Here is a 26,026-nt window from a genome sequence, read left to right as displayed (position 1 = left end):
CCGTTTGTCTTGTTGTCCGTATCTGTGTTCGCGCATGGGTAGTGTGACAGGTTGAGGTAAATCGGCTCAAACAGTGCTTCAACAGTGCGATAGACTCACAAGGGGCGACCAGGATTTCAAACAAGTTTGATATTCTCCCGATCGATCGGGAGGTGGTAATCGCTTCTCGTTACCCCATGTATACTACACGATGCAAGACGCACGACTGAGCCAAAATTCGGCTCGATCCCCAAAATAGTCGCACGACTCAAAAATCGTGGCAAAATGGGCCAAAAATCGCACAGTGTATGCCCAGCTTTAGTCCGACATTCTTCAGCCAATTTTACAGCTTCTGGTACGCTTTCACAGCTGGCATGGAGTTATTAATGACAGCTCTCCCTGGAGAAATATTGTCCAATTTTCATAGAGCTGAAAAAGAGATTTCGGACAGGAGCAGGCAAAAGGGCCTGCAATATGCCTTCGAAGGCTATATTCAAGATATTAAAATTAAACAGCAACAACAACATCGCATAAAGATAGAGGCGAAGGCCTACAGGTCCCAGAGCGAAAATGATCCTCCACATCAGCTGGCGATTGAGACGGAGGAGAACTACATTAAGGAGCAACACTGTTCCTGTAAAGCTAGGTAGGTCTGCTCATTACTGCAATTAAAATGCAAATCGCATGCATATCAAACGTTTCCTTTAATAGTAAACGTAACGTACTGTAGCCTACCGTAACGTAAACATTAGTGTGCCGTTATTTTTATCGGCCTACTCTGGTTAGCTCCACAGGTTTCTGCACTCATCTCATTGGACTGATCTATACGCTTGATCTCTGTCAAGCAAGAAATATCAACAGTGTGGCAGTCCAGTCCTCCACAAGCTTGCCACAGCAGTGGCATAAGCCCAGGGGAGCAAAAATAGCACCACAACCAAATAACAACTGTTGTGGTAGCAAGAGCGAACAACAATCGGAAACGGAGACCCATACTCTGTCACTTCAGCAACGAAAGGTGAGCTGGTTTTCATTTCGGGTTTACAAATAAATGTAAATGTTATCACCCTAATCCTAATGCCAGCGCATTTCCAAAAGTCTGCCCTCAAATAACCAACATGATAAACTTACTGTTTGTACTCTGTTATGACACAAGTAGACACTTACTTTTTGTATCTTGCAAAGCTGTGTCTGATGTTACAAACGAGGAAATGTTGTTATTGAAAGGATTTAAAGGGACACCTATGAGCTACATAGCTAACAAGCCACCAACAGATCTAGTAGTAGGTCAGGAGATGTACCCTCTAGGAAGTGGTTTGAGCTACCAGGTAAAACAGATTATTTAAAACTGTTAAAGATAACTAGAATGCATATCCCGGTGGGAAAGTGCGAAGTGTGCTTGCTCCGAAGCGCCGCGAGAGCGCCCCGGCAGGATACGCGACAGCTCGCCCTCAGGTCAAAGCGCCAAAGTTTGGCCAAGACGCGAAGCTGCTTTGAGTTTGGCGACGTTGCCCTCGATTGCCAAATTCTTACACTGACCTGACGAGTTGCCTAGGTTTATCAGTGGTATGTCCCAGAGCACCTCCAATGTAAAAATTTAGATGTCATCCCAAAGACGTAAAGAGATATGAGCCAAAATGCATTTTTGCTAATTGCGGCGCCCCCTAGTGGCCAAATTACAACACATTTACTGAGGCTACTTTGGATGGTGTCCAAAATCATCCCGCCAAATATGGTCTCGATACCTCACAGCATTTCCGAGATTTGACCTCACTTCCTGTTTGGACGCTTCACCATCGAATTTGATTGGCTGTCACGGGCGAACGCTTTGATGTATGAAAATGAAATGTACACCTCTAAGGTCTGTAGACCTTGTGTTGAATTAAGTATGAGTTGTTCACGTGTAGCTAGCATGAAACACGTAACCACTGAAGGAAGGAGGGAGCCTAAGAAACTAGGCATGTTTCTAGAACAAATACGAGTAATGTTAGGAGTATAGCTATCCTGTTATGCGGGAACATCCGCAGTTTACTCACTGTTGAATAAGTTGCAATGTGTTATAGCCTCAAATGGATGGTAAAATAAACAGGACGACTCACCTGTTCAAATGATGTAATAGGATAAAATTTGGTTTTGATATGTCAAAGCAACCAGGCTGTTACTGGTTAACGTTTCTGAATATGAAATCGATTTTGGATTGGTTGCATGTGATAAAAGCTATGCCATTTCCTGTCCAGACAGCATTCATATTCAGAAATACTGTACACCGGCAACAAAGACACACACACACACACACACACACACACACACACACACACACACACACACTCTTTCAAACAGAAACGTCAGTCCGTTACATCTGCCTCTTGTCCACAAACTGCATGTCGCTGAGTTGACTAGCAACGAAGACTTTCACATAAACACACACACACACACACACACACACACTTACACACACACAGACACACCACCCCTTCAAACACAAACATCTGTCTGTTACGTCTGCCTCTTGTCTACAAACTGCATGTTGCACAGTTCACCCACATCTACCCACAATTCTTTGATTTATAATTAACCCCAGCATTAAAAAACTGCAATGTGTCAAATCTTATTATACAACAATTGGGTTCTATGAAGCTGTTTCTTTGTTTCTGATTGGCCGAGAGACGTTCCATGAGTTGAAATATCCCACGATAATCCACTCTGACTTTTCACAGCTAATAATAAATCACTCCGCGATACAATGTCAAATTGTCAAGTGTAAAACGAACTGTCACGTTGCATCCAAGCTGAAATACAGACACTCAGAACATAGAATATGACGGAGGTGGATATTAGCTAGTTGGATGGCAAGTAGGCTAAGTAAAATAGTGATGTTTCAAAGCTAAAAGCATGTCCTAACCAGACGCAATGCGAGCTAACGTTTATTAGGCTATATTCTGCATTGCTTGACAACGGGAGAGATAGAACTAACGACTGGCTTTTGGCCATAGCAACGTGCTTTTAGAACTAATGACTGGCCTTTGGCCATAGCAACCATCCATTTAGAACTAGTAACGGCAGTTTGTCCTGCAAGTAATAGAACTTTGTGGCGGAGAGAAGTTAGTTCTACAAACAAGACAGTTTTAGCGATTTACATTATAATGGGAAATTAGCGCAAAAAACAAGTGGTAGAATTGTTGTATAAAAGCAATATAGCACTTGTGATCGTGGGTTGTTGCTGGATATTTACACGGGTGTTGTTGCCTGCGCCACTCGGCCTCCGGCCTCGAGGCTACGGCCGAACAACACCCGTGGGAATATCTAGCAACAACCCACTCCCACTCGTGCTATATTGCTTAAATATGTATACTGTATGTATATACTGTATGGGCAATTCCATGCAAAACTGTCAAGTCCATAACCCCACACAGCATCATACTATGATGTGGATGATGATTTCTTAAAAGCTTACCATTTCGCCCTTCTTGTTTGTACAACATATTCGATGACATTGTTAACATAATCATTTGCATTATATAAATATAACCCCCTTTTCCACGTCTCAACATATACTGGAGTCACATTCTTAAACATAAACAGGATCCTAGGTTCTCAATTTGCTGGACTCACTGTCTACCATAAAGTTAAAGAATAGTAATAACAGAAGAAAAGGTAAGAAGATGTTGATAGCGTGATTAACTAGTGTGGTGCCTCCACTGAAGAATTTCTATACCACTGCACTGATGGAAATATGTAAATCCTCAGAAATGTCAAGTGACTACAGTTACTTCTACCTGCTTTGATATATCATTTCATAAAAACAATTTTGGCCATAATAATTATATTGCAATAATATCAATTAAAGTTTTCTTTGTAGCAAAAACAACAATAGGCTACAGTTTACATTACTTCAGGGCGAAATGTTAACAACTTCGTTAACATTAAGTTTGTTTGTTCTGTACTTTGCATGACACAGCAACCATTTACTTCCTGTATCATGTTGCGGTGTCATGCAAAGTGCGCTGTGCCATGCCGCCATCTAGTGGTTAAGGAATATTTCACACCCATTATTATGATAATAAAAGCTGCGCGGTTGAAAATTGGCACAAAGTCGTTTGGGTGATCCATGTGATAAATTGTGTTTTGCTTTCCATACTTCGTTACTTTATGAATGGTGGTGTATTATTGGTATCATTTTGAATGTCATTACTCTGACATTCAAGAAATAACGGCTGCCATTTTTCGTGACCCAGGGTCAATGGGGAATTGCATTGAACATGGGTCACGGATGTAATGTTTTTGTTCTCCACTAAGTTTCTCCACGTTGCGTCGATAAAATTTCAAAATTCTTGCTCTATTATGTCGGACAAAAATGTAGGTTATTATCAAAGTGAAATGGTTACTGTCATATGTCAGCAGCGTTTGTTTCAGCACATCGATCGGAATCAATGGGGAACCGTAATACTTTTAATAGCGGCGTACAAGGAAGCTTAGTGCAGGATGACGTGACGGCGGTTTTTCAAGTGTTACTTGCCCTCACGGACTTTGTACCTTTCCTCAAACGACCTGTGTTAGTGACGCTAACGTCGCTACAGTTTCACAGCACATATTCACAGCAGAATGAACGTATTGGTCCGTCCATTCATCTTTAAAAGTTCGTTTTTTTCTAATTGTTGAGCAAGCCATTTTCTCTCATCTCCTCTCTCTCCCGCTAGGCCTATTCTCTGTTGCTGAAAGGTAAACAATCGAGTTGATTGGCTTGGCTACGGACGATGCTCTTTGATGATATTAGGCTGACAATTAGGCTGGGTCCGGACAGAACCGTCACTGTGTCCGGACCCGGACCGTGGTCCTCCATTTGGTGATGCCTAGGCTACTCTTTGGGGTGGCCTGACCAGCGATCACGCAGTCCACCACTGCAGTTTACATGGAACAGTACTGCCTAGCCTACCACACAAGTACCTGCCATACACAGCTTACTTTCTCCCTCTTTTGGTGAGCCATACCCTGACGGTGTCAATGACAATCAATCAGGAGGAGTAGTTATTGAAAATAATCACGCTGACGGTGTCAATGACAATCAATCAGGAAGAGTAGTTATTGAAAATAATCACACTTTAGACATGACCAGCCTACTTCAACTTGGCAGCAGCTAGCAACAGGGGGATTCATAGGTGGCACATAGACCATAGCTAGCATGAGTGCAAATATTTTTAGATCTTCTGAATAAGTTTACTGTACTTATTCAAACGACATCAGCACCACTGTCACTGGATATAAAGCAAACGTTGACTTTCACTCGGTGCTTCACTGACGGTAAAAAAGTGTCATAATATTATCTATGCACTGCCTGATGTAGACTAGCTTGACAGCAATTGCTAGCTCGATGAGTTGCGAAACGACATCAGCAACATGTACCTCTCGTTCCATATTAAATTTACAGTTAACATAGTTTGGCTTCTTGGACCATGCATTTAATTACCTTTCACTGCCTTCACGTCTGCCAGGCTCCAAACTGTCTTTGTTACTGAGGGCTAAAGGACTGTATGGAAATGAGGTTTTGTGTTGCTTGGGTGGCGTCAGTTAAAACACCGGTTGAAGCAGTCGTTTCTTTATTTTCTCTTCAAACAGGTTCCACACAACAGTGTGGATGAACTTATACATATAGGAATGTGTGGTCTGTAAAGAACCAAATAAAATGCTATTAGTAATATGATTACCAAATAAAGTGTATCTCTATCTCTCTATGAGCACAACTTGTCTTAATTACACACGTAACATAAACAGCATTCATTCATCCCCTGAATGCTAAATCTCCGTTTAGCATGCTAATCACTTGCATTATATTAACGTAAACGACACATCCCACCTACAATACACATAACCAAACATTACTTTTACTTACTTTGTTGTCATGGACGCACACAACTTCAACTTACAGGTAGTAGACTCACTCTGTATTAATCTCTATAAAGCTAACGTCATGACTGCAACTCTCTGGTAATAGCCTACTACTAACCAAAGATCGTAGAACGCTACGTCTGATAAAACTAAACATGAGACTGCACGAGGGAGCGTCGCTAGGCAACCACACCTCAACAAAATAAGAGTCTTTCATACAGTCTTCAAAACAGCAGTTGCAATTCAGTATTAAAACAGCCTTGGTAAAGTTAAAACCAACTATTTGAACTGCAGTTAGTTTAGCCTACCCTCATAACTAGACCTCTCAAATTCCGAAATTTGAAGTCTAAATATACATTCTAATTAAAATCCTCGTTGCCTCACGCACACCACAGACAGGGCGACCGCTCTACTTCCGGTATTTCGCCGGCTTCGAGTGATTTACCCAGAATGCTCAGGTCAATACAAATCATCCAAAACACACCGTCAGTATGAAACATCGTGTGATTGTCGAGTATACCAAATGAACACAGTCAACTCCTAACAGCACATAAGTCCATACTTGCCCCTCGGGGTCATGGCATTGCTAAGATATAAACAGTCTCAGGATGAGACACCCCGTTGTGGACCACCCTAGAACTACACCCACATTGCACCATTGCGGACAATCTCAGCCATCCAATGAATGAACGACAAGTGCAGGTCCACCATGAGGAAAGTATGAAATTACATGGCAGAATCACATAGTGCTGTGATAATTGCACCAATAACTTTTACAAGAATGGCCTTGATTTGATTTTTTTTTTTTTAGATATCAACATTGTATCTTAAATCACTCTGAAATGTCATTTCTGCATGACCTAAGCAATTTAAGATGAGCTATTCCGAATAATAGTATACATTCACCAACACACACGTTTTTGCTAATTATAGAGCCATCGACAGACCAAATAACACCAAATTTATTGAGGGTGCTTTGGATGGGGTCTCATGTCATCCCACCAAATATGGCTTTCATACGTCACAGAATTTCCAAGATAGGCCCACTTCCTGTTTGGCGGCTTCGCTTGCTGAATTTAATTGGTTATCACAGGCGAACGCTTGGACGTATGAAGGCGAAATCAAGGCGGTTGATCCGCCTTTGTCTGTAGATCATGTGTGCCAAGTTTCATGACGATCGGATAAACTATGCGGCCAGGGTAGCTTTACTTTGACTTTGGACAAAATTCAAAATGGCGGAAAATCCATCATGGCGGAAAATGACATCATATGGTGCGTTGGAATCGGCTGAGTCAGAGGATTCCAATGGTATAAGTTTTATCAAAATCGGCCATACGGATCAAAAGTTACGGGCATGAACGTGTTTTCCATCTTTGACCAGTTGGTGGCGCTAGAGCGTGAGAGTGGCGAGCATGAAACCTGGTGGTGTCAATCAGGGTAGTCTCCTCTATCAGCATACCAAATTCCATGACTTTATGTCTTACGGTTTGGGCTACAGGTGGAAAAATGTGTGGGCATCAGCGCTCAAAAGTCGCTTTTCCATTCATTCCTATGGGGAAAAATCGACCGGAAAAACTGGAATAACGGGAGAACGACAAGGCGTATCGAAAAGCTTTATACAAGCCACCATCCTCGCATCAGGACGCACGCGTGAGAAGTGGAACGGCGTCTCTAGCTCCAAATCCCTAGGACAAGATAGGGAGACAAAAATGTTCCGCAAGATAAATAAATTTGATAATAATAGGAAGAACAATAGTGTGCTGCTTTCAGCAAGCACACTAATGACTCATTTCTTATCATTTGCAGAGAGACGATTTATTGTTACAATTTAACCATGTCAGTTAAAACATAAACATTCAAATTCAGGACTCAGGAGCTTATCTTACACTCCAAAGGTGAATTCCGTCGGGATTCCGGAGCCGTTTATGTGTTTCGCTTAGTGGTGTAATGGCATGGTATGGCCACGTGGTGGCAATCTGAATATTTTAGGTTCAAATGTATGACAATCTAAGAACAATAGAGCTCCCCAGTCCCGCCCACAGCCTTGTCCGGAAGTAAAAATCCAATACAATTTCTCCATTGACAATTGGAGAATAAGCCATAACATCGTAACCGTCCATGGTAGACTTAAAACCAGCTACGATGTGACTAAGCGATTATACCTGCTCATATAGATGTCAAAAGTTAATGGGGGCATCAACCTTGTTTTGAGAAAACAATGCTTTATTCACGATTTAACGAGAGAGTACTACACTACCCGACACCCTAACGTGTAAAACTGGTGAAAGCAGAGCCTTTGATTGGTAGAGATCGCCGTTGCCATGGCAATGCCAAACAAACTGTACTCAGCTTTTCCCGCGCCTATCGTCCAGCTTCGTCTCGCTGGAACTTCAAAACTTAAAATGGCTGCAGGGCTGATCAGGACCGATGTGTGGTCTTCCGAAAAATAACGGTTTTCTCATCTTGAAGGTTGAATTTACTCAATGGAAACGGTAGGAAGTAATCATCTTCTTTTCTCAGATTAATATGGAACCATGTTAAACTATCGTTAGGCTGCAAATGTTGGAAATGTGTGTACGTTTGCAAAGCATCCTGGGATTTGAGTTCTCTATCTCGGAATTTAAGATATGTACACAGTCTTGTACCTTTCGCTTTTTTTACATTTTCTGTTCATTTTTTCACTCGAAATTATAAGTTATATGCTTATGAGTCACATCGTAGCTGGTTAGCCTAAGGCATGGTCTAAAACTCTTTATATCCGAATTTTTCCAGAAGTCAATGGGAGAAATGAATGAGAATTTTACTTCCGGACAAGCACCTCTCTCGGAGGAGGGGCGGGACTGGGGAGCTCTATACAGGCGGAGGTCTGCGCTCTCTGAGTGCTTTTCTAGTTGTTAAATGATTTTACCTTGATTTATGCTTTCTTTTTTTATTTGTTTTATTATGATCTTTATTATCATCATTATTATTACTCCTCTTTGCACATTTATGCTTTTATCTGCTATTACTGTTTGGTTTTTGTTTAAAGCACATTGTGTATGAAATGCGTTATAAATAAACCTCACTTGACTTTACTTACTTTGAGTATATGATAAAACTACATATTAAATCAGAAAAATGTCAGGAATGCTCTGTTTTTTTCTTATTACAGGTGCTATAGATGGGAAGCACATAACTATACAAGCACCCCCCAATTCAATGCGGCCATACCCTGGACATGAGTTGTCCAAGGAAAAACAAATGTTTAATTTCAGACTCTCTCATGCCAGAAACGTAATTGAAAATACCTTTGGCATTTTGGCGTCAAGGTGGAGGATTCTGTACCAGAGAATCACTCTACATCCAGATAATGTTGACAAGGTTGTGATCACTGCATGTCTCCTCTAACCTGATTACCATCGACTTTCAAAGGCTCTGCGAGACTAGTCTGACCAACAGCCTGTGCTAACACGGTTTCTTGACAGCGCTGGTTGACCCGCCTCCTTTAAGTGCCTCGATTTGCTACTGGTAGATGTCAGAAAGCGGATTGCCGAGTTTAAACCAATAACAACACTCTTTCCGCTGCCTTGAACACGCCTCTACCCAGAGCCGTTGGAGCTGCTCAAAGTTGATTGGTTCTCGACCAAAGGGGGCAGTTCCGCAGATTTCGGGAACTCAGAAATCCTTCTCAATGAGCAGTTGACCAGACCAGCAGCAAAAGCCTGAAGGCGTTGCGTCACTGGGAGGGCGTGCCAGGCTATGTCTCCTCCACAATTATCTTCCCAAGCCAGTGGAGATTCAGCAGTGGCTCAGTGAGCGGGAGGACAACCTCCAAAATGTGCCTCATATGGGGGGGAAACTGGGCTAGACAGGCAGCTCATGAAGTGAGGGACAATTTCTGCAAGTATTTCTGTAACGAGGGAATCGTTCACTGGCAAGGTGACAGAGTTTAAGGGTTTCTCTTTTTATAATATATGTTCAAGATAAATAAAATATATCTTGACTCAACATGTTTTGTTCAAACTTCATTGTTCAGACCTATACAAAAATGTCAGTCCATGTTTGCCTTTGACTGCTAGAGGTCACTAACGATTGTTAAAACATGACTAGCCTACGGAGGAACGTCACATTGTTGTCTTCGTGGGAGTCGCAACGTTTAGGCCTACCTATGAAAATAGGCGAACCACCAGGCCAGCACTAAACTCCGAGCATGGTAAACAAAACGGATAGCATTTCAAACTGTAAAAGCCCCGGTAAGGACTTACCAGATTTTGTTCAAATCTACTCACTTATGGGCACTGAAAAATGTAATGTTCATTGAGGTATTAAATCGTTGTTTTATCATTTTCGAACGAAAGGGGCGTTACGATAGCCAGCTGACTTTAACTTAGCCATCATAACTTGAAGTTAAGCATAAATCTGGCAGATTCATCTCCACCGATATAATACGCCATAACCTGTCTGTCCTCACCTTGTCCTTTGTAGTATTTGTAAGATACATCATAAAGCTGTTGCTATTTTTGGACCTCCAATATCAATCGCTCCTCGTCCACAAAGTCCACACAATCATCCACTTCATCCATTTTTGTTCTAACGTTTTATTATAACGTTTATCATTTTAAAATTGTCTCGTGTTGCCGTCGCGTGAGATAGGCCTACAGACTCAAATAACACTAGGCTAGTGATGGCTGTAGGCCTATACAAAATAAAAACCTTTTTGTTGTGGAGTTTTAAAATATGTGTGATGTTTTATAGACAGCCTGTCGCTATATTTTATAGGCTATAACACTTGGTGCCACATTGCCTTTATCCAATCATCATAAATAAATAAAATAAAGGACTGTGGTGCATTTCTATGGGCTTGTCGCGCAGGATTTTAGAACAGTTTTCTATCCCTGTGCGGCTGCTGCGTGGGCTTTGCTCCATTGAAAATTGTTTTTCTTGTCGCGGCGCGCGTGTCTGGTGGGCGCCGGCCTTTAATCCCGACCTGAATGAGATTTTGAATGAGGTTGTGAGAGTGGTGAACTTCATCAAGACTAGGCCTTTTGTGTGTTTGTTCTCCGCACTCTGCAAGGAGATGGGAGCTGACCATACAGTTGTGCTGTTCCACAGTGAGGCGAGGTGGCTTTTCCTGAGGTAAAGTGTTGCCGTGCGTGTTTGAACTCCGAGTAGAAGATGAAGTTGGATGAAGAGCGCATGTATGAATCTGGAAGTAAGTTATCTGATGAACATTTCTTGATGAAGCTGGCCTATCCTAGCAATATTTTTGGAAAGCTCAATGAGTTAAATCTCCAGCTATATGGCAAAGACAAGCACCTACCTCACCTAGCAGATAAGATCACTGCATTCACCAAAAAACTCGAGGTATGGGACAGGCGCCTCAATCGGGACATTATTGATGCTTTCGAGAGTGAAATCGCTAAAACATTTGATTAGAGAGCTACTGTTGTGATCTCATGTATTAAACAGCACATCAAATCCCTGCAAAGTTTATTTAAAAAATATTTCCCAACCAGCAGTGGTCAGTACGACTGGATTATGGATCCATTTAATGCAGCAGGTTGGTATTTTATTGAATATTGTACAATGCTGTACAATATTTATTGGTTTCTGCTTGCTAATATGTTGCTGAATATTGTGATGGAGCACGACAGAAATCGTCACTGTTTGATGAACTCAGTGGCTTTGACCAACAGTTTTATTCAGAGCCTTTATACCATGCTATCATGAAGGCTACTCAAAGCTCAGCTTACCCAGCTCAAACAAGAAGCCATGAAACCTGTCTAGCCAGTGATCCAGCCAGTGGTCCAGCCAGTGGTCTAGTCAGTGGTGAAGCAAGTGGTCAAGGCAGACAGTCAAGGTCAACTCCTTTACCGAACGTACATCAAGAGTCTGTTCATCTTTCTCGCATTCTTAGGAGGCAGAGTGAATTGACCAATATTCTTGTCAAACAGCAGGTTCTCTACTTTACCACAAGGGAGTCTTTCACCCTTTGATGGAGACATTATCCAATACAAGTCTTTCATTAATTCTTTTGAACATACAATTGAACAAAAAAATTATGACCATCAAGACCGTTTACAATTTCTCATTCGGTATACTAAAGGACAACCTCAGGAGCTAGTGAGAAGCTGTCAACATGAAGCCGAACAGAGGCTATCAGAAAGCAAAGGCATTATTAAGAGAACACTTTGGAAATGAATACAGCATTGCTTGTGCCTAGGGTTGGGTATCGAGAATCGATGGGAACCGGGACTAGCTTTCCAATTCTCCCGGAATCGTTCAAAAGTTTAAATTTTAATTCCTAGTATCGATTCCCAGTCCGCGAACCGGAAGAAGAAACCGCTAAACACCAACGAAGAAGGTGTTTGCATAACCGAGCTAAGGCAACAAGAAGAAGATTTATATTGTAGTTGAAAACAGCCCTGTGAGAAATTTATAGTAAATGTCATTCAGAAAGACCGTTGGTTAGCTAGCTCATTTAAAATATCCAAACTTTTTTGACCCTGCCTTTTACAAGAATCGGAATCGAGAATCGTTAGGAACCAGAATCGAAACAAGGAATCGAAATCAGAATCGGAATCGTTCAAATTCAAACGATACCCAACCCTACTTGTGCCTACATTGAGAAAGTTCTTGGCTAGCCATCTATAAAATCTGAAGACTCAAAGGCTTTACGTGACTTTGCATTGTTTCTTAGAACTTGTTGTAATGCCATGGAAGACCTGGAGTATCTGGAAGAATTGGATACCATTTCTAATATGAAGAACATTGTTCTAAAGCTCCCATATGAGCTCAGAGAAAAGTGGCGTGCAAAGGTTTGCGAGCTGCAACACACTGGTAGAGTGAGAATGGTCAGTCTAGTTTCTTTTGTTGAGAAACAAGCCAGTGTTATGTCAGACCCAATATATGGCAACATACAAGACTTGAGTATCAAGTAAAGCCCAAGTTAATGTTGAAGCAACAAACACCCAAGCCAAAAGGAATGTTTGCCACTAATTTGAATGTGAAACCACACCAGGAACCTAGAAACTCAGATAGAAACCCAGATAGCTTATGTCTATTCTGCAAAGGGGATCATGAACTGAAATCATGCCCTGAACTGGAGAAAAAAGTACAAAAGGAAAAAAATGGAATCTGTTTTGGATGTTTAGTGAAGGCTGGACATGTGAGCAAAGATTGCACAGGGCGTCAAGATTGCACAGGGCGTCAACTTGACAAACACAACTGCAATGAATGCATGCTTTCCATTGTGCCAGTGAAGGTGAAACACTCCAAAGGAAGCAAAGTGATACACAGACAATCCATCTGGCATTTCAGAATTAGCACTGCTGCAGATGTCACGCACGCAGCGCACTTGATCTCGCAGTATTGATTATTGCAAACTGTGTTGATGAACATAAACTGTGTTCTTTTGCCCTAATAATGATACAAATAATATAGAAAATATCAATTTGGGAATTGGGAACGCATATTGAATGATATTGATACATTAGGGCTAAAAACAAACAAAAACAACTATTTCCCAGGATTCCCGGAAAAATGGGTTGTCATTTCCCGGGATCTGATTCATCTAATTTTCGGGGTAAATATTAAACCCTAGCAGTGATATCACGCACTGCTACTGCCTGTTGCCTATGGGGACTATTTTCAGATATCACTGTGCCCATTAATGTTGCGCAGGTGGGCTTTTTTAAAAATCCGCCCCAACCCGATTCTTCATGAGATCCAAACCGCCCCGCCCAATCCGCAAATATATGTTCGAATCGTGACCCAAATCCGACCGGACCCGAGGAAAGAAAAAAACGCACCTAATGTCTTTCGTAGCCTAATTAGCTTCATTCTCCCACGTGAGGACAGCAGTGGTTAAAATGATCATTTGACATTTTGACAATCTGCGCTCCACACCATTCATAATTGGAATCTGCAGCCTAGACATAGCCAGTGTTAAATCATCTACATGGACATAACGATTTTCCATTCATATTTCCCCTTGCAACTTCATAGGCTATTTTTGCCTGAAACACTGCCAAGCATAAACACATTTTGCATGAGCACAGCTGTTTATTTGTGTATATGACAGAAGCAAGGTGTTCTCGCATTGTGCACAACCTTCCATATCCCAGATCATTAGGCTACATGTCCATAAAATAGTGTATGCGCAATTTACTTTTTTCAGTCAGTCACACATGGCGCAATTGGATGCTCAATTTAAGAGGCTATGTTTATTTATACCTTCGAAGAAAGGGACGCGCATGCAGACAGTTGTGCATGTGAGAGCGCTTTTGAGAGCAAGAGAGCTCTGCATGTGTGAAAGTGGTCATGTTAATTGCCTTTAAGGTCATAGCATGTTGCATGCAATTTAGAAAGTCAAAATGTTAGCCTAATTCATTGCACCTAATATATGTCATAAGTTCCCAAGTGAGAAATGTGCCTTTTTACTTTTTTGACCCGACCCACCTGCAATATTTAGAAAAAACTACTAGGCCCGCCTACCCAAATCCGCCCAACCCGCGGGTAAACACACGGATATTCACGGGTAATGGGCTGAACCGCTCATCACTAGCGCCCATGGTATGTTTGCAACTTCCCTTGATTATTACGCCAGATGACAGTGTAGTTCCATGGCAAATCAGCCTAGAAAAACGCCAGATTTAATTTTCAGTTGGTCTTATTGCACTTTCTAACTTGAGAAGACACGTTTTAAATGGGAAAATTACCGGAAATCTCAGTCACTTTTAAGCATGATGCTAGCAGGCGAGATGCTAATGGTCTAATCCGATTCAATAAACTATGCTAGGCTGAAGCTAAAAGTTGTATCGCCAGACTCACAGAGTAGCTGGATGAAGAGGGAAAAGGTAGATATCGATTGTTTTGTTGAGAGGAGGTGGAAAATTAGCTTATTTCCAAAAATGACGGAATATCCCTTTAACATTGGAGCTGCTCTTCAATAAGAACGCAAGGTTCCGCTTGGGGCGCTGGTTTTCCCTTTCCCTCCTCCCTATTCGTGTTTCAACTTCCGGGAATTGACCCGCCCCCTCCACTCACTCAGACAAACAGTCAACATTCGGTGACAGACGCTAGGGCAGCGACCTACCGACCCAGTAGGAGACATTTCATAGGAGACAATACAGATACGTTAATGAAGCTACGCTCTAAAAGTTAACATTAGTATAACTAGAGCCCTTTGGACAACAGCTAACAGTATACGATTGCCAAAGTACAAAAAATAGCACATAACATGCCAATGAACTTCCAGCAAACAGACCAGCTAGCAAATTTAAACGCTAATTAAAGGCTCTACCACTAGCTCATCTCGAGAATAATGCATGACGGAAATAACTGGACTAACTGTGGATAACTTGTAGACCATAAAGGTAAGAGTTAATTGTCCATACGTTTAGCTATGTTCGCTGTCTAGCTTTTAAATGTGGCTAGCATCAGTTGTAATGTGATCATGTGTAAACTTGATAGGACAGACGCTCATGAGTTCGTGCTTTGTTTTATTGCTGGAGGACTTTTTCTATTGGAAAATAACATGGGGATTTTCAATTATCGCACCAGTCCAATGGATGCTGTGATCTTTAGTAGGTGAAGACGGCAGTGTTTCCCACACATAGACAAATTTGTGGCGGTGCGCCACAGATTCAGCACCGGCCGCCACATATTGCGTTTCGTTATTCTTTTATTTATTTATTCTTATTTTGAAACGCTATTGAAAAACACGCAGCATTCGTAAAGCTGAATTTCCTTTCCCTGCGCTCCCTCTCTGTCACTCGCGCGTCTGTCTGTCTCTCATACACACACACACGCACAGGCCCTATCCTCCGTGCACACCGCGGCTGTCTGTCTCCATGAAAACCAACGAGATCATACCTGGAAGCGTGGTCGGTGGTCGCACTGATGCACCTGACGCTGCTCGGGTAGAAGCATAAAGTTCTCCCGCAACTTTTGTAGTCTATGCGTGCAACTTAATTACCAAACAGTAGAAGTAAACTCATTCTCCTTGGCCCGCTCTCGTGCGCGCTCAATAGACAGCCGCCCTCCACATGCACATTTAATCCAAATAAAACATTCACAATCGTGGACGTATTGACGCACAGAAGACGACTAGCTAAATTACTGTTATATTCGGTTAGCATCATTAGTAGGCTATGCTGCAGACATTTGATTAAAACTCTTGCATTCAAGTTGATTGACCAACAATGTTTTTCAACTCCAAGACTTAACCCTCTAACCGCCCGGGTTTTTTTGGATTTTTGCATAAAAAATTCAAAAGGCCATGGCTTGAAAGTGGTCAGAGATAAAGTCCTACTGTAAATGTGAAAATCATTGAGTATGAACTAAAGTTTATAAAGGGAGTACATTTACTCACCTAATTTGCATATTATGACGTCACAAGATGGCAATAGTGTCAAATTATGCACATTTCAGTAAATACTGATTGTTGAACACATTTGAGCAGTTTTACTTTGATTTTTGTAATTTCTCCGACATAACAAACAAACAGGACCACAGCCACATGTAAACCAACAATAGTAAACTATTAGTATTACCACAATCCCTATGTTACTATATAATAAAGTAGCCTGGTCAAATCAGTTCCTATCGCGGATGACTTTGTAGTTCTTCAGAGCCCTATTTTTACTAGACCTGCTGTCTGTACCATGTCAATTACAGACACTATCATCATGATTATCACTGGCACCAAGCACACCATGCTTATTTGAACCCTTTGGTCAACATTGCTGCAGGTAAACATTGACGTACACACGCAAAGACCCACCTCCATTCACAGACGCATCTTGACTGTCACTGCCAATGAACGACCGATCATAATCTCCAAAAGGCAGATATTCTCCTTCAGAATCAGAGTAGGTGAATGGCAGACCCAAGACTTCATAACACTCGACTTTGTTTTTTAACATTTGCCGTTTTTCTGCTTCAATTTGTGCATAGCGATCGCGCATTTCACTTCCGCGTTATAAACAGGAAATGCGTCTTTTTTTTTTGTTTCTCGCGAGTAATACAGGCACTTCCTGAAAACTTTTTTACTCGAATTTGGGCTTGAATCGAAGCTCTGGATGTCTGCCAACTAGTGGTGGAGAGTACAAAGGCGATTTGTCACCCTACTCGGATCTACCGTCTGTTTTAATCAGTGATGTTGCTTGTCGCCGTACGGCGCCTTGGGCGGTTAGAGGGTTAAAAGGGCCTGTCCCAAGGACAAAAAGTATTAGCTTACCTTGAAACTTAAACACATGTGGGGAAACTGAACAGTCCAACCAGTAGAGTATGATAATGTTAGCCTGCTATGTTTACAATATTTTGAGGCTTCAACCAGACAGCTGAATTTAAGAAGTGGAGTTGTAATATGAGTAGTAGGCTATAATCTGCATAAAGTTTGCTGTTATGAGATGAATATCAGAAATGTCAGTATAGGCCTATATAATGTAAATAATTACATAATGTGTGTGTGTTTCAAATAAAGACAAAAAAAATTACATTATATGAAAGGAGAGCGATAAAAAGGCGATGCAATGAAAAATATGGCTGCACCCCCCGCACCCCCCCCCCCCCCCCCCCCCGTCAGACATGGGGCGACCACCACACATTGCCTTCTAATCTGTGGGAAACACTGGACGGTACACTTTGACCTTTGCTACCCCAGAGCTAACTTACAATGCAACTTGCCATAGGCAGTTAGCTTCAATTAACTCCCGGATCTCCTTATACGGGCAAAGATGGCAGCTTTGGATCCTTTTTGTAGGCGAACTTCAGAGGTCTATAAGTGTACCCCTACATGAGGAATATTCCCTACGTAAAATTGACTGCCAATGTGCAGCTCCAGTATGAAACCTCGTACCAAACCCCCAAAAAGACGGGCAAATTGCTGGAGTGCTGTATTGTGAAAGCACCTAAAGCGACATATACAACGCAACGCTAATGTTAGCTAACATTGGCCTAACCTTGGTTAGAGAAATGTTGAACATAGTGTTCAAACACGTTGTTGACTTGGAAAACCTTATTCATTTTATCCACGTTTAGTGGGTGTTGAGGTCCCAAGTGTATTGTTGCTATTTGCGCACTGTGATTGGTTTGTCGCGTTCAGGGGCGTGGTTTAGCCATAGGTCAATTCGCCTGCCCCCATGCCCTAATCTAATAGTGCCTTCATGCCCATAGACATAGAACGCGTTCTATGTCTATGTTTATGCTGGGTCAGGTTGGATTTTTTTGCTTGGATACTCATGCGGAAGTTTTGTGCACTGAGGTGTGCGATCTTCTCCAACCAAGACTGTTGCAACAACACAAGAGGTGAATTTCACTGTCATTACAAAAAGGAAAGTTAATTTGTCACTAAATTAACAACACAGATCAGGGCTCTCAAGGCACGCGTGTCTCCACTGACCAGGCCGTTCCGACAGGGCCATCTTCAGGGCCAATTACAGGAACTAAAAGAGTGCCTGATGGAGGGTAGGTACTTAAAACGGCCCGGTAGAGTCGCAGGGTGGTACAAGTGGCTACCTCGCGCAGATTGGTTGTTGCAGTGACATCAGCAGATCGCGACAAACAACCTCAACATTTTAAGTGAGGAGTTGCTAGAGGATTTTTTTCACAACATGAGAAGCAGAAGACGACTCTACTTGACTCTACTCGTCAAAAGAACTCTTCTAGTCCTTCCAGTCTCCTAGTCAAAACAGAGCTTTTCGCTATTGTCGTGTGTGATGCCAATAAAACTCATTTTCCAACACGTAATACTATTTAACTTTGCCTGTAAACTGAGCTAGCTAACACAGTACATAGAAAGTTAATGGCAAGGGCTAGTAAGGTTTGCTAGCTAGGAAGCTAAGGACTGTGGTTAAACGTGTATGTTGTTACAAACTAACCTCATTGCTTGTGTGTGATACCAATAAGACACACTTTCGGACACAATAAACCATTTCATTTAGCCTGTTAACCGACCTGGCTAGCTAACTTTTGCACGGTAATGGGAAGTGATGTTCGCTAGCTAGCTAGCGGTTTCGTACACGCAACCTTAGCCTAGGCTACAAGCTGTTTACAGCTCCTCTAGTCACGGTAAAATTTCATGTTTGGTATATAGTTAATCTACACTTATGATGTGGGTGCTTGTGTTTCTTTACGAATCTGCAGTCTTAAGTAACAGCTATATCGAACCGAATAAACAGACGCGATTTGATGACGATGTCGCGAGGTCCATACAGGGCCATCACTGTAATGGAGACACAACGTCTGATACCCCTTTTCCACCGACGCGGTTCTGGTGCTGGTTCGGAGCCAGTGCCAAGTCTGGAACCGGTTCTTTGCTTTTCCACACAAAATAACCTGGCTCTGGGCCAAGAAAGCTGGTTCCAACTCAGCACCAACTTTGAGCTGGTCCAGACATGATACTGCGTTCATGCAGCTCGGAACCTCGGAGGACCTGCCTTTAAAAAGTCCCGACCTCCGAAAAAATTGTGTTCATGAGATCAGTTCGGAAAATAAATACAGGAAACGCATAAATACGTTATTACAACTGCTTAGTATGGTTGAGCAAGAAGGAAATTGTCTTGGGCGAGTGTTTCTGTCTGTGTTGTTAATTTAGTGACAAATTACCTTGCCTATTCGTAATGACAGTGAAATTCACCTCTTTCGTTGTTGCAAGGGAGGCCGTCGTGGTTGGAGAATATGATAGTGACGTCAAGTCAGACACCTCGGGGCACAAAACTTCCGCACGAGTCTCCGAGCAAAAAATCCAACCCGACCTAGCGTTCATGTCATTTTTCTGCTATCGGAGGTCAGACATTTCCGAAGGTCCGATGTGCATGAACGCACTATAAGAACCAGTTACGTCAGGTGTTCAAGCGGGATTTCAGCAAATCAGAAGCTTGCGTTGTCCACAGAGGCGGGAGTAACAAAAGAAATCAGAAAACAATGGCGGCGGCTCTGGGGTTCGTAACTGGAAATATTCAATGTGAATAAAGGTTTATTGACCACTTTTAATGGCTCATTTTATTTTATTGTTAGTTTTTTAGTTTATTGTTTATATGCTACACAAATGTGTTCCGGATACACAGATCATTGTAGGTTGCTGTAAGCTTCCGAACGTTAGAGTTAGCTTGTTAGCTTGTTGACCTATTAGAACCAAAACACATAGCAACTAGCTACCTAGCATGCTGATATGAACTGTGGTGTTTCTGGTCAGGCTAACTAACGTTAGCTAGCAGCAAAAAAGCAGCGTAGCCATAACCATAACAACGGGTGGTAATCAACAGCTAATGTTGGCTAACATGCTTTTCTAGCGACTGCAATACACATGCAACATTTAGGGCACGTGCGGTTTTATTCCACATATGGAGACAGTGATACAGTTGAACTCTCTTGACATTTGAGCTTTTTGTGCTCAACGTTAATCATAATAAGTTTCTCCACCATGTCTCCATTTCTGCTGGTTGTTTTGGGATACAAAAGCGCACGTACACAGTGACATAGCGACGCAGCACTACTCTGACACTCTGTGGAAAAGCGAGCCGGTTCTTGGATAATCGGCAGGTAGCACCAGCACTGAACTGGCACTAGCACCAGCCCGGAACCAGCACCCTGTTTGTGGCAGTGGAAAAGGGGTATGAGAGGACCAGGCCAGTCGCGGCCCGGTCAAAAGTACCTTCCCCCAAAAAAGTCCCAGATACAAGGGCGCGGGAAGGAGGGTGCTGCAACACCCCTTGCCGGCAGACTTTTTTTTTTTTTTTCGTGCCTTAAAAGTAATGATGAAAATCGCCGCACAGGTTTTTATGATATTCCAAACGAATGCCACGGCTAGCAGCCACCAGAGCCGTATCTATCCACAACTGCAACATTGTTACTAGCACTGACCTGGCGTTAGTCCCTAATCTTTTGAACACCTATAGCGACGCGCCTGGTGCTGTCGCATTTGTAGAACATTAGAATTTGTGGTTGCAAAGGACTAGGATATATGAAACGTCACTACATGTAAACTACACCGCACTAATGACGTATTTAGCAGTCAAAATCCAAAACATGTATAGCAGGGAGAAATCGTGGACATTCTTCATTATTTTGTTATTCAGCACCCCTGGTCAAAAAGAGGTTCCCGCGCGCCTGCCCAGATATGTAATGGAAACACGCCTAAAGTCTCACTCCTTGCAAACTTCCAAACTTGAGAGCCCTGACACAGATAGAAACACTCGCCCGAGACATTTAAGCAGTTCTAATAACGTATGCGTTTCCTATATTCATATTCCGAACTGATCTCATGAACACACTTTTTTCGGTGGTCACGACTTTTTAAAGGCGGGTCCTCCGAGTTTCCGAGCGGCATGAAGGCTCTGCTTTGATAACGTTGAAAGGTAACGTCACGTGACTAGTTGTAATAAACAATAATAATAATTTTAAAAAAAGGTTGTAGTCTGTTTATGAAATGAAAGGAGCAGTTATTTTTAAAGAAGGCCTTACATTTCCACAGTTAATATAGATTTTCACTGTATAGCAGCTACACTTGAAATATTTTTGGTGGATAACTTCGCTGATTTGGCTTCATATTATGTTTATAAGGAGGTGTAGAAACCAGAAAGGACTACATTGTCATTGTGGACGACCCTATCGCCTAATCTTACGTTGCCTTTGGATAAATCGTACCGTTAGCCCATGACAGGCAGAGAGCTTAAGTAATCACCACAGACAAAGTTACAACAACATTTCACTTTGACGTTACTACTGAGGCCAAACACAATCACCAAGTTCAGTGTCAGATTTCAGTTAGGCTACTTCAGGGACGGGTTAACGGTTTAGTGCCGTCAAATAGGATATTTAAGTTACCTGTCACCGAAGTACTGTCCGCAAAGGTACGTTTTCCTCATTCGAGGAGAAAACTTCTGAAAAACTTTAAGGACATTCATCTCGGGAAGGCTACGAGGCTACCTAAGTTCCTGTCAACTTTGGTCTACAATTCTGTGAGTAGCCTCCTTCTTCTGGTTTTATGTCAGGCTTTCACAGTCAACGTGTATTACCGCCATCTACTGGATTGAGGTGCAATCAATGATGTCTTTTCAAAGAAACAAAAACCCTGTGGTCCGCGCCGTTACATTTTGGAATCTGATGCGATTATCATCAAATACATCATGGGGTGTCCTACGAAGCTCCATTGTAGGTTTCTCTTATTATTTTGAGACGTTTTTTAAATATCCATGTATTTCACAGCATTCACTTATGAAATTTCTATAAGGAATAGAATAGATCAAGCATGTCGTCCTCTGTAGGCTAACATGGATCAATAGCCTACGTATATTCTGATTTAAATTAAGTGATTACAATTGTTTGTGTGTTTTAGGTCACGATCATCCACATCATCCAGGGCATCTGGTGGGCAAGTATGTATTATTATGTAATTTTATTAAGTTTTGTTGCTGATGTGGTGTTGTAATTATTTTTAATTTGTTTGGTGTTATCTCTCTTTCACAGGCCAATGGAGCAGGAGCTGGACCGAAGACCACATTAGTACCAAACACATGTGACTTCTACAGGTAAGTCATAATGGTTTAAATTGGCTCTCTTCAGTGCTGTAATTAGGGACCGAGAGAGAGAGAGAGAGAGAGAGAGAGAGACGTGTGTGTAATGTATATCTACTTACTGCATGCCGATAAATGCCCAGGTCTGAAATGGATTACAGTACCAAAAATAACTAGCCTGACTCTCGCCAGACCCTTGTAGTTCCGCCATGCTCCACCAGAGGCGTTTCGCTGAGCTCCACACAAGGGTCTGGACGCGAGGGCAATCCAAACTCGTTCCAGTGATCAAAAAATGATCAACCAATCAGGAGCGCCGCAGCGAGTGTTTGGTTCAAATAACAATGGCGGCACGCAGCGAGGAGTCTTGTGCTGACATTGATTCTGCAATTTCAACCGTTTTGTCGAATCTATCGAGTATTCATTCTTTAAAAGATTAACAGAGAATAGTTTTGAAGACATTTATTGGTGGCAAGGATGTTTTTACTCTTCTTCCGACCGGGTTTGGCAAGAGCTTGAAGAAGCCTAGCACGTCATTCAAGATAACAGGCAAGTGGTTTATCAAATCACATGCGAGGATGTTTTACAAGGACCCGCCTTCATAAATACATCTCCTATCGAGAAGTCCCAGATTCTTGTGTGAAGCAGACCGCGAACTACAGGATCTGGCGAAAGTCAGGTTAAAAAATAACACCTTTTCCACTGTAATTTCACAGCCACCTTGTTTCAGTATTTCATTGTTCCTTTCATCCACAGCACATATACGAACATCTACGCGGTTGTCATTGACAGCAGTTCCTCTGATGTTGAGGAAGGACACCATTCTCAGGAGGAAGACAGGTAGGCTGCCATGATACAAATAATGCTGTTAGCCTTGTTATTTTTGTCTTTCCCTTTTCTTGCAGGTAATCCATGGTGTTTTGCAATTTGTACAAATAGTTTTGAAAAATGCAGTTACTGTTAAACTACAGTTAGCAAATCTCAAGGATGATTCAAGAAATATACCAAAGCGACTGAAAAACTGTAAATTACCTCTTAACCAGAAAACAATTGATTGAAAGCTTGCCATGTGTGCTTCATGCTTATGTTCATAACCAAGAGGAAGCAGTATTCCATGCCTCACACATGTGCTTTTTTTCCAGAGACGCAGACATTGGACTAACGGCTGCAGACATTTTGTCAAATTTGTCAGAAACCATTAACACAGGAAGCTGTAGCAGGTTCAATATCAATCGTGCCAATGTCTGGGATGGTGCCCTGAGGGGATTCAAGCGTTCCTCGTTTGACCCCACCAGTAGCCTTTTGGTGAAATTCACAGATGACTTAGGGCCGACTGAGGACGCTGTGGATACAGGAGGGCCTACGAGGGAATTCCTCACACTGTTGATGGACGGGATTAAAAACAGGCGATTTTTTGAAGGCAGGGATGATGGCAAATACCTGTCATTTGACAGCCAAGGTAAGGTAAGGTTTTTGACACATTTTGACAATATTATAAATCAATTTGAACTAACCCTGCAACATTGCCATCATTAGCTGCAGACGGTGATGAGTACTTCCATGTTGGAAGAATGGTGGCCGTGTCCAGCATGGTGGTCCAGGGCCTCGTTGCTTTTCCCAGAATTTCTACCACTACCTTGTTGGTAACAATCAGACTATTGAGGCCCCAATTGCAGACATCCCTGATCCTGAAGTCAGGAATGTTCTCCTTGAGGTAATTGTTTTTTTTATTATTTTGATAATGATATGAAACTCCAAATAATACTCATAAAATTATTACCATCAAGTAGCCTGGGTGTTCCCATCCTGCCTTGCGTGGTGATTTCATTCACGCTGCTAAGCCAGTCTGGAAACTAACACCCAAATTTTAGTTTCCAGACTGATGTTGGCGACCAATCACAGAACAGGGGAGAAAGCAATCCCATGATGAGCTATGCACGCATTTGATAGACATCCGTGGCACCCAATGAATTGGGTTGAAAACGACCCAAGTTATGTTGTTTTCAACCCAGCTGCTGAGTAAATGGGGTCCAACCAGAGCCCCTTTAGGGAGAGCCGGTCCACTTCCTATTAACTCCATTGTACCGGATTGTTCCTGCAATCTGTTGAAATTCCGCTAGGGGCGTTGCCGAGCAAGTGATAAATGAATTGTGGTCTATGGGGCTAAGCGGCTAGAAATCGTTTTTTTCACAGTTGACAACTCCATTTCTTGATGTACATTGTCGTAGTAGCTACCTGAGTATAGGTTTTCCACTGGAAATGAAATAAAAAGTCACTCATGTCCTTTCTGCTTTTCATAGGATGGGCCGTTTTCCCTGTAACATGCTAGCATTTAGCTCATGGATGCTCGCGACAATCGCGACCGATTACGACCGTCGTGAAGCTGAACCTTCTTTTAGGTCTATGGCCGTAAAGTGGTTCGCTTGTGTCACGTGACATGAAAACTTTGAAAGGGTTTTTAGGAATAACAACACATATAGAAAATTGCATTGGTCAGCTAATTGTCAAGTCAAGTTATCCTGCATCGCATGCATTAATGCAATTTCAGGAGAAAAAATTATATAAAGACAAATGTGGTACTGGGGGGTTCAGCTCCATTGCCACCCATTCATTCATCACTTGCTCGCGATCGCCCTCTAGTTGCAGTACCATGCGGAAGTATTTCGCTAGTGGTCCTTCTCCCCTTATTAGACATTCTCTGGTCCAACACAGCATTGGATTATCTTAACCCAGGAAATTGGGTTACTAAATTTAACCAAACTAATGGATTGACATTTTAACCAATGTGTTGGGTTATTTTGACCTAAATGTTTAGTTAAATTTACGTAATGTTTGGGTTGTATTTGTAACCAAATCCCAAAAAATCCACCGGTTCATTTTTAAAATTCTCTTCACTTAAATAGCCTGACTTAAAGACACACCTTTTGTTAACATCTGATATAGACAATCTATATTATATGAGAAATGGGCCAGAATAGCCATACAATGAAATAAAACACTTAGACATGATAATTTGTTTTGTAATTTTCTTTATTTTTGAACAGATAGCCCAGTCTGTGATACTTCCATGAAGGCAGGCAGATTTCATGGCCTGTTTTGGGGGTCAGCCCTGTCAACTTGACTCGAGAGAAGTTAAAGTAAAATTAGCAAGGCTTATCGAAATGAGCTAGGTTTAGCCTTTAACGAGGTTGATGGGTGTTTGAGAAGGATCACTATCACTGGTTTGCTAAATTAGACTCTCTATTATTATTATTATTATTATTATTATTAGGCCCATCATTATTATTATTACTCTTTGCCCATTTATGCTTTTATCTGCTATTACTGTTTGGTTTTTGTTATGTATTATGTACTGTAAAGCACATTGAATGACCTCTGTGTATGAAATGCTTTATATAAATAAACTTGACTTGACTTGAGAGTATCTTGAGCAACCCCTACTTCCTGAAGTCCGGCTGGAAAAGGAAACAGAGGAGGAGCAGGGCACAGAAAAACAGAAGAGTTTGGAAGAAGATAATAATAAAATGAAATATCTTGTAAAAGAAGCTGAGATAGACAGACTGAAGGAAGAAATAAGCACACCTGAGCTCATTCAAAGAAACATTTCCAAAATGTACAAAATACAGTTCTGGCTTTACCATTGACCAAGTCAACCAACTGTGTACCGTTTT

At 41.9% G+C, this 26,026-nt stretch overlaps 1 protein-coding gene across 1 annotated transcript in view; it reads right to left on the bottom strand.

Moving 5' to 3' along the window:
• Positions 1–21,826, bottom strand: part of acadl (acyl-CoA dehydrogenase long chain) — a 44,535-nt gene extending 22,709 nt beyond the window's left edge. The window contains exon 1 of the mRNA XM_062517657.1: positions 21,670–21,826. Coding sequence (XP_062373641.1) covers positions 21,670–21,749 — 80 coding nt within the window. The 5' untranslated portion in view covers positions 21,750–21,826. The remainder of the gene's footprint in view (positions 1–21,669) is intronic.
• Positions 21,827–26,026: the final 4,200 nt, after the last annotated feature.

Source organism: Sardina pilchardus, chromosome 17, assembly GCF_963854185.1.
Source record: "Sardina pilchardus chromosome 17, fSarPil1.1, whole genome shotgun sequence".
Lineage (NCBI taxonomy): Eukaryota > Metazoa > Chordata > Actinopteri > Clupeiformes > Clupeidae > Sardina > Sardina pilchardus.
Note: the sequence above shows the minus strand (reverse complement) of the source record. Positions and strands in the feature narration are given on the sequence as shown.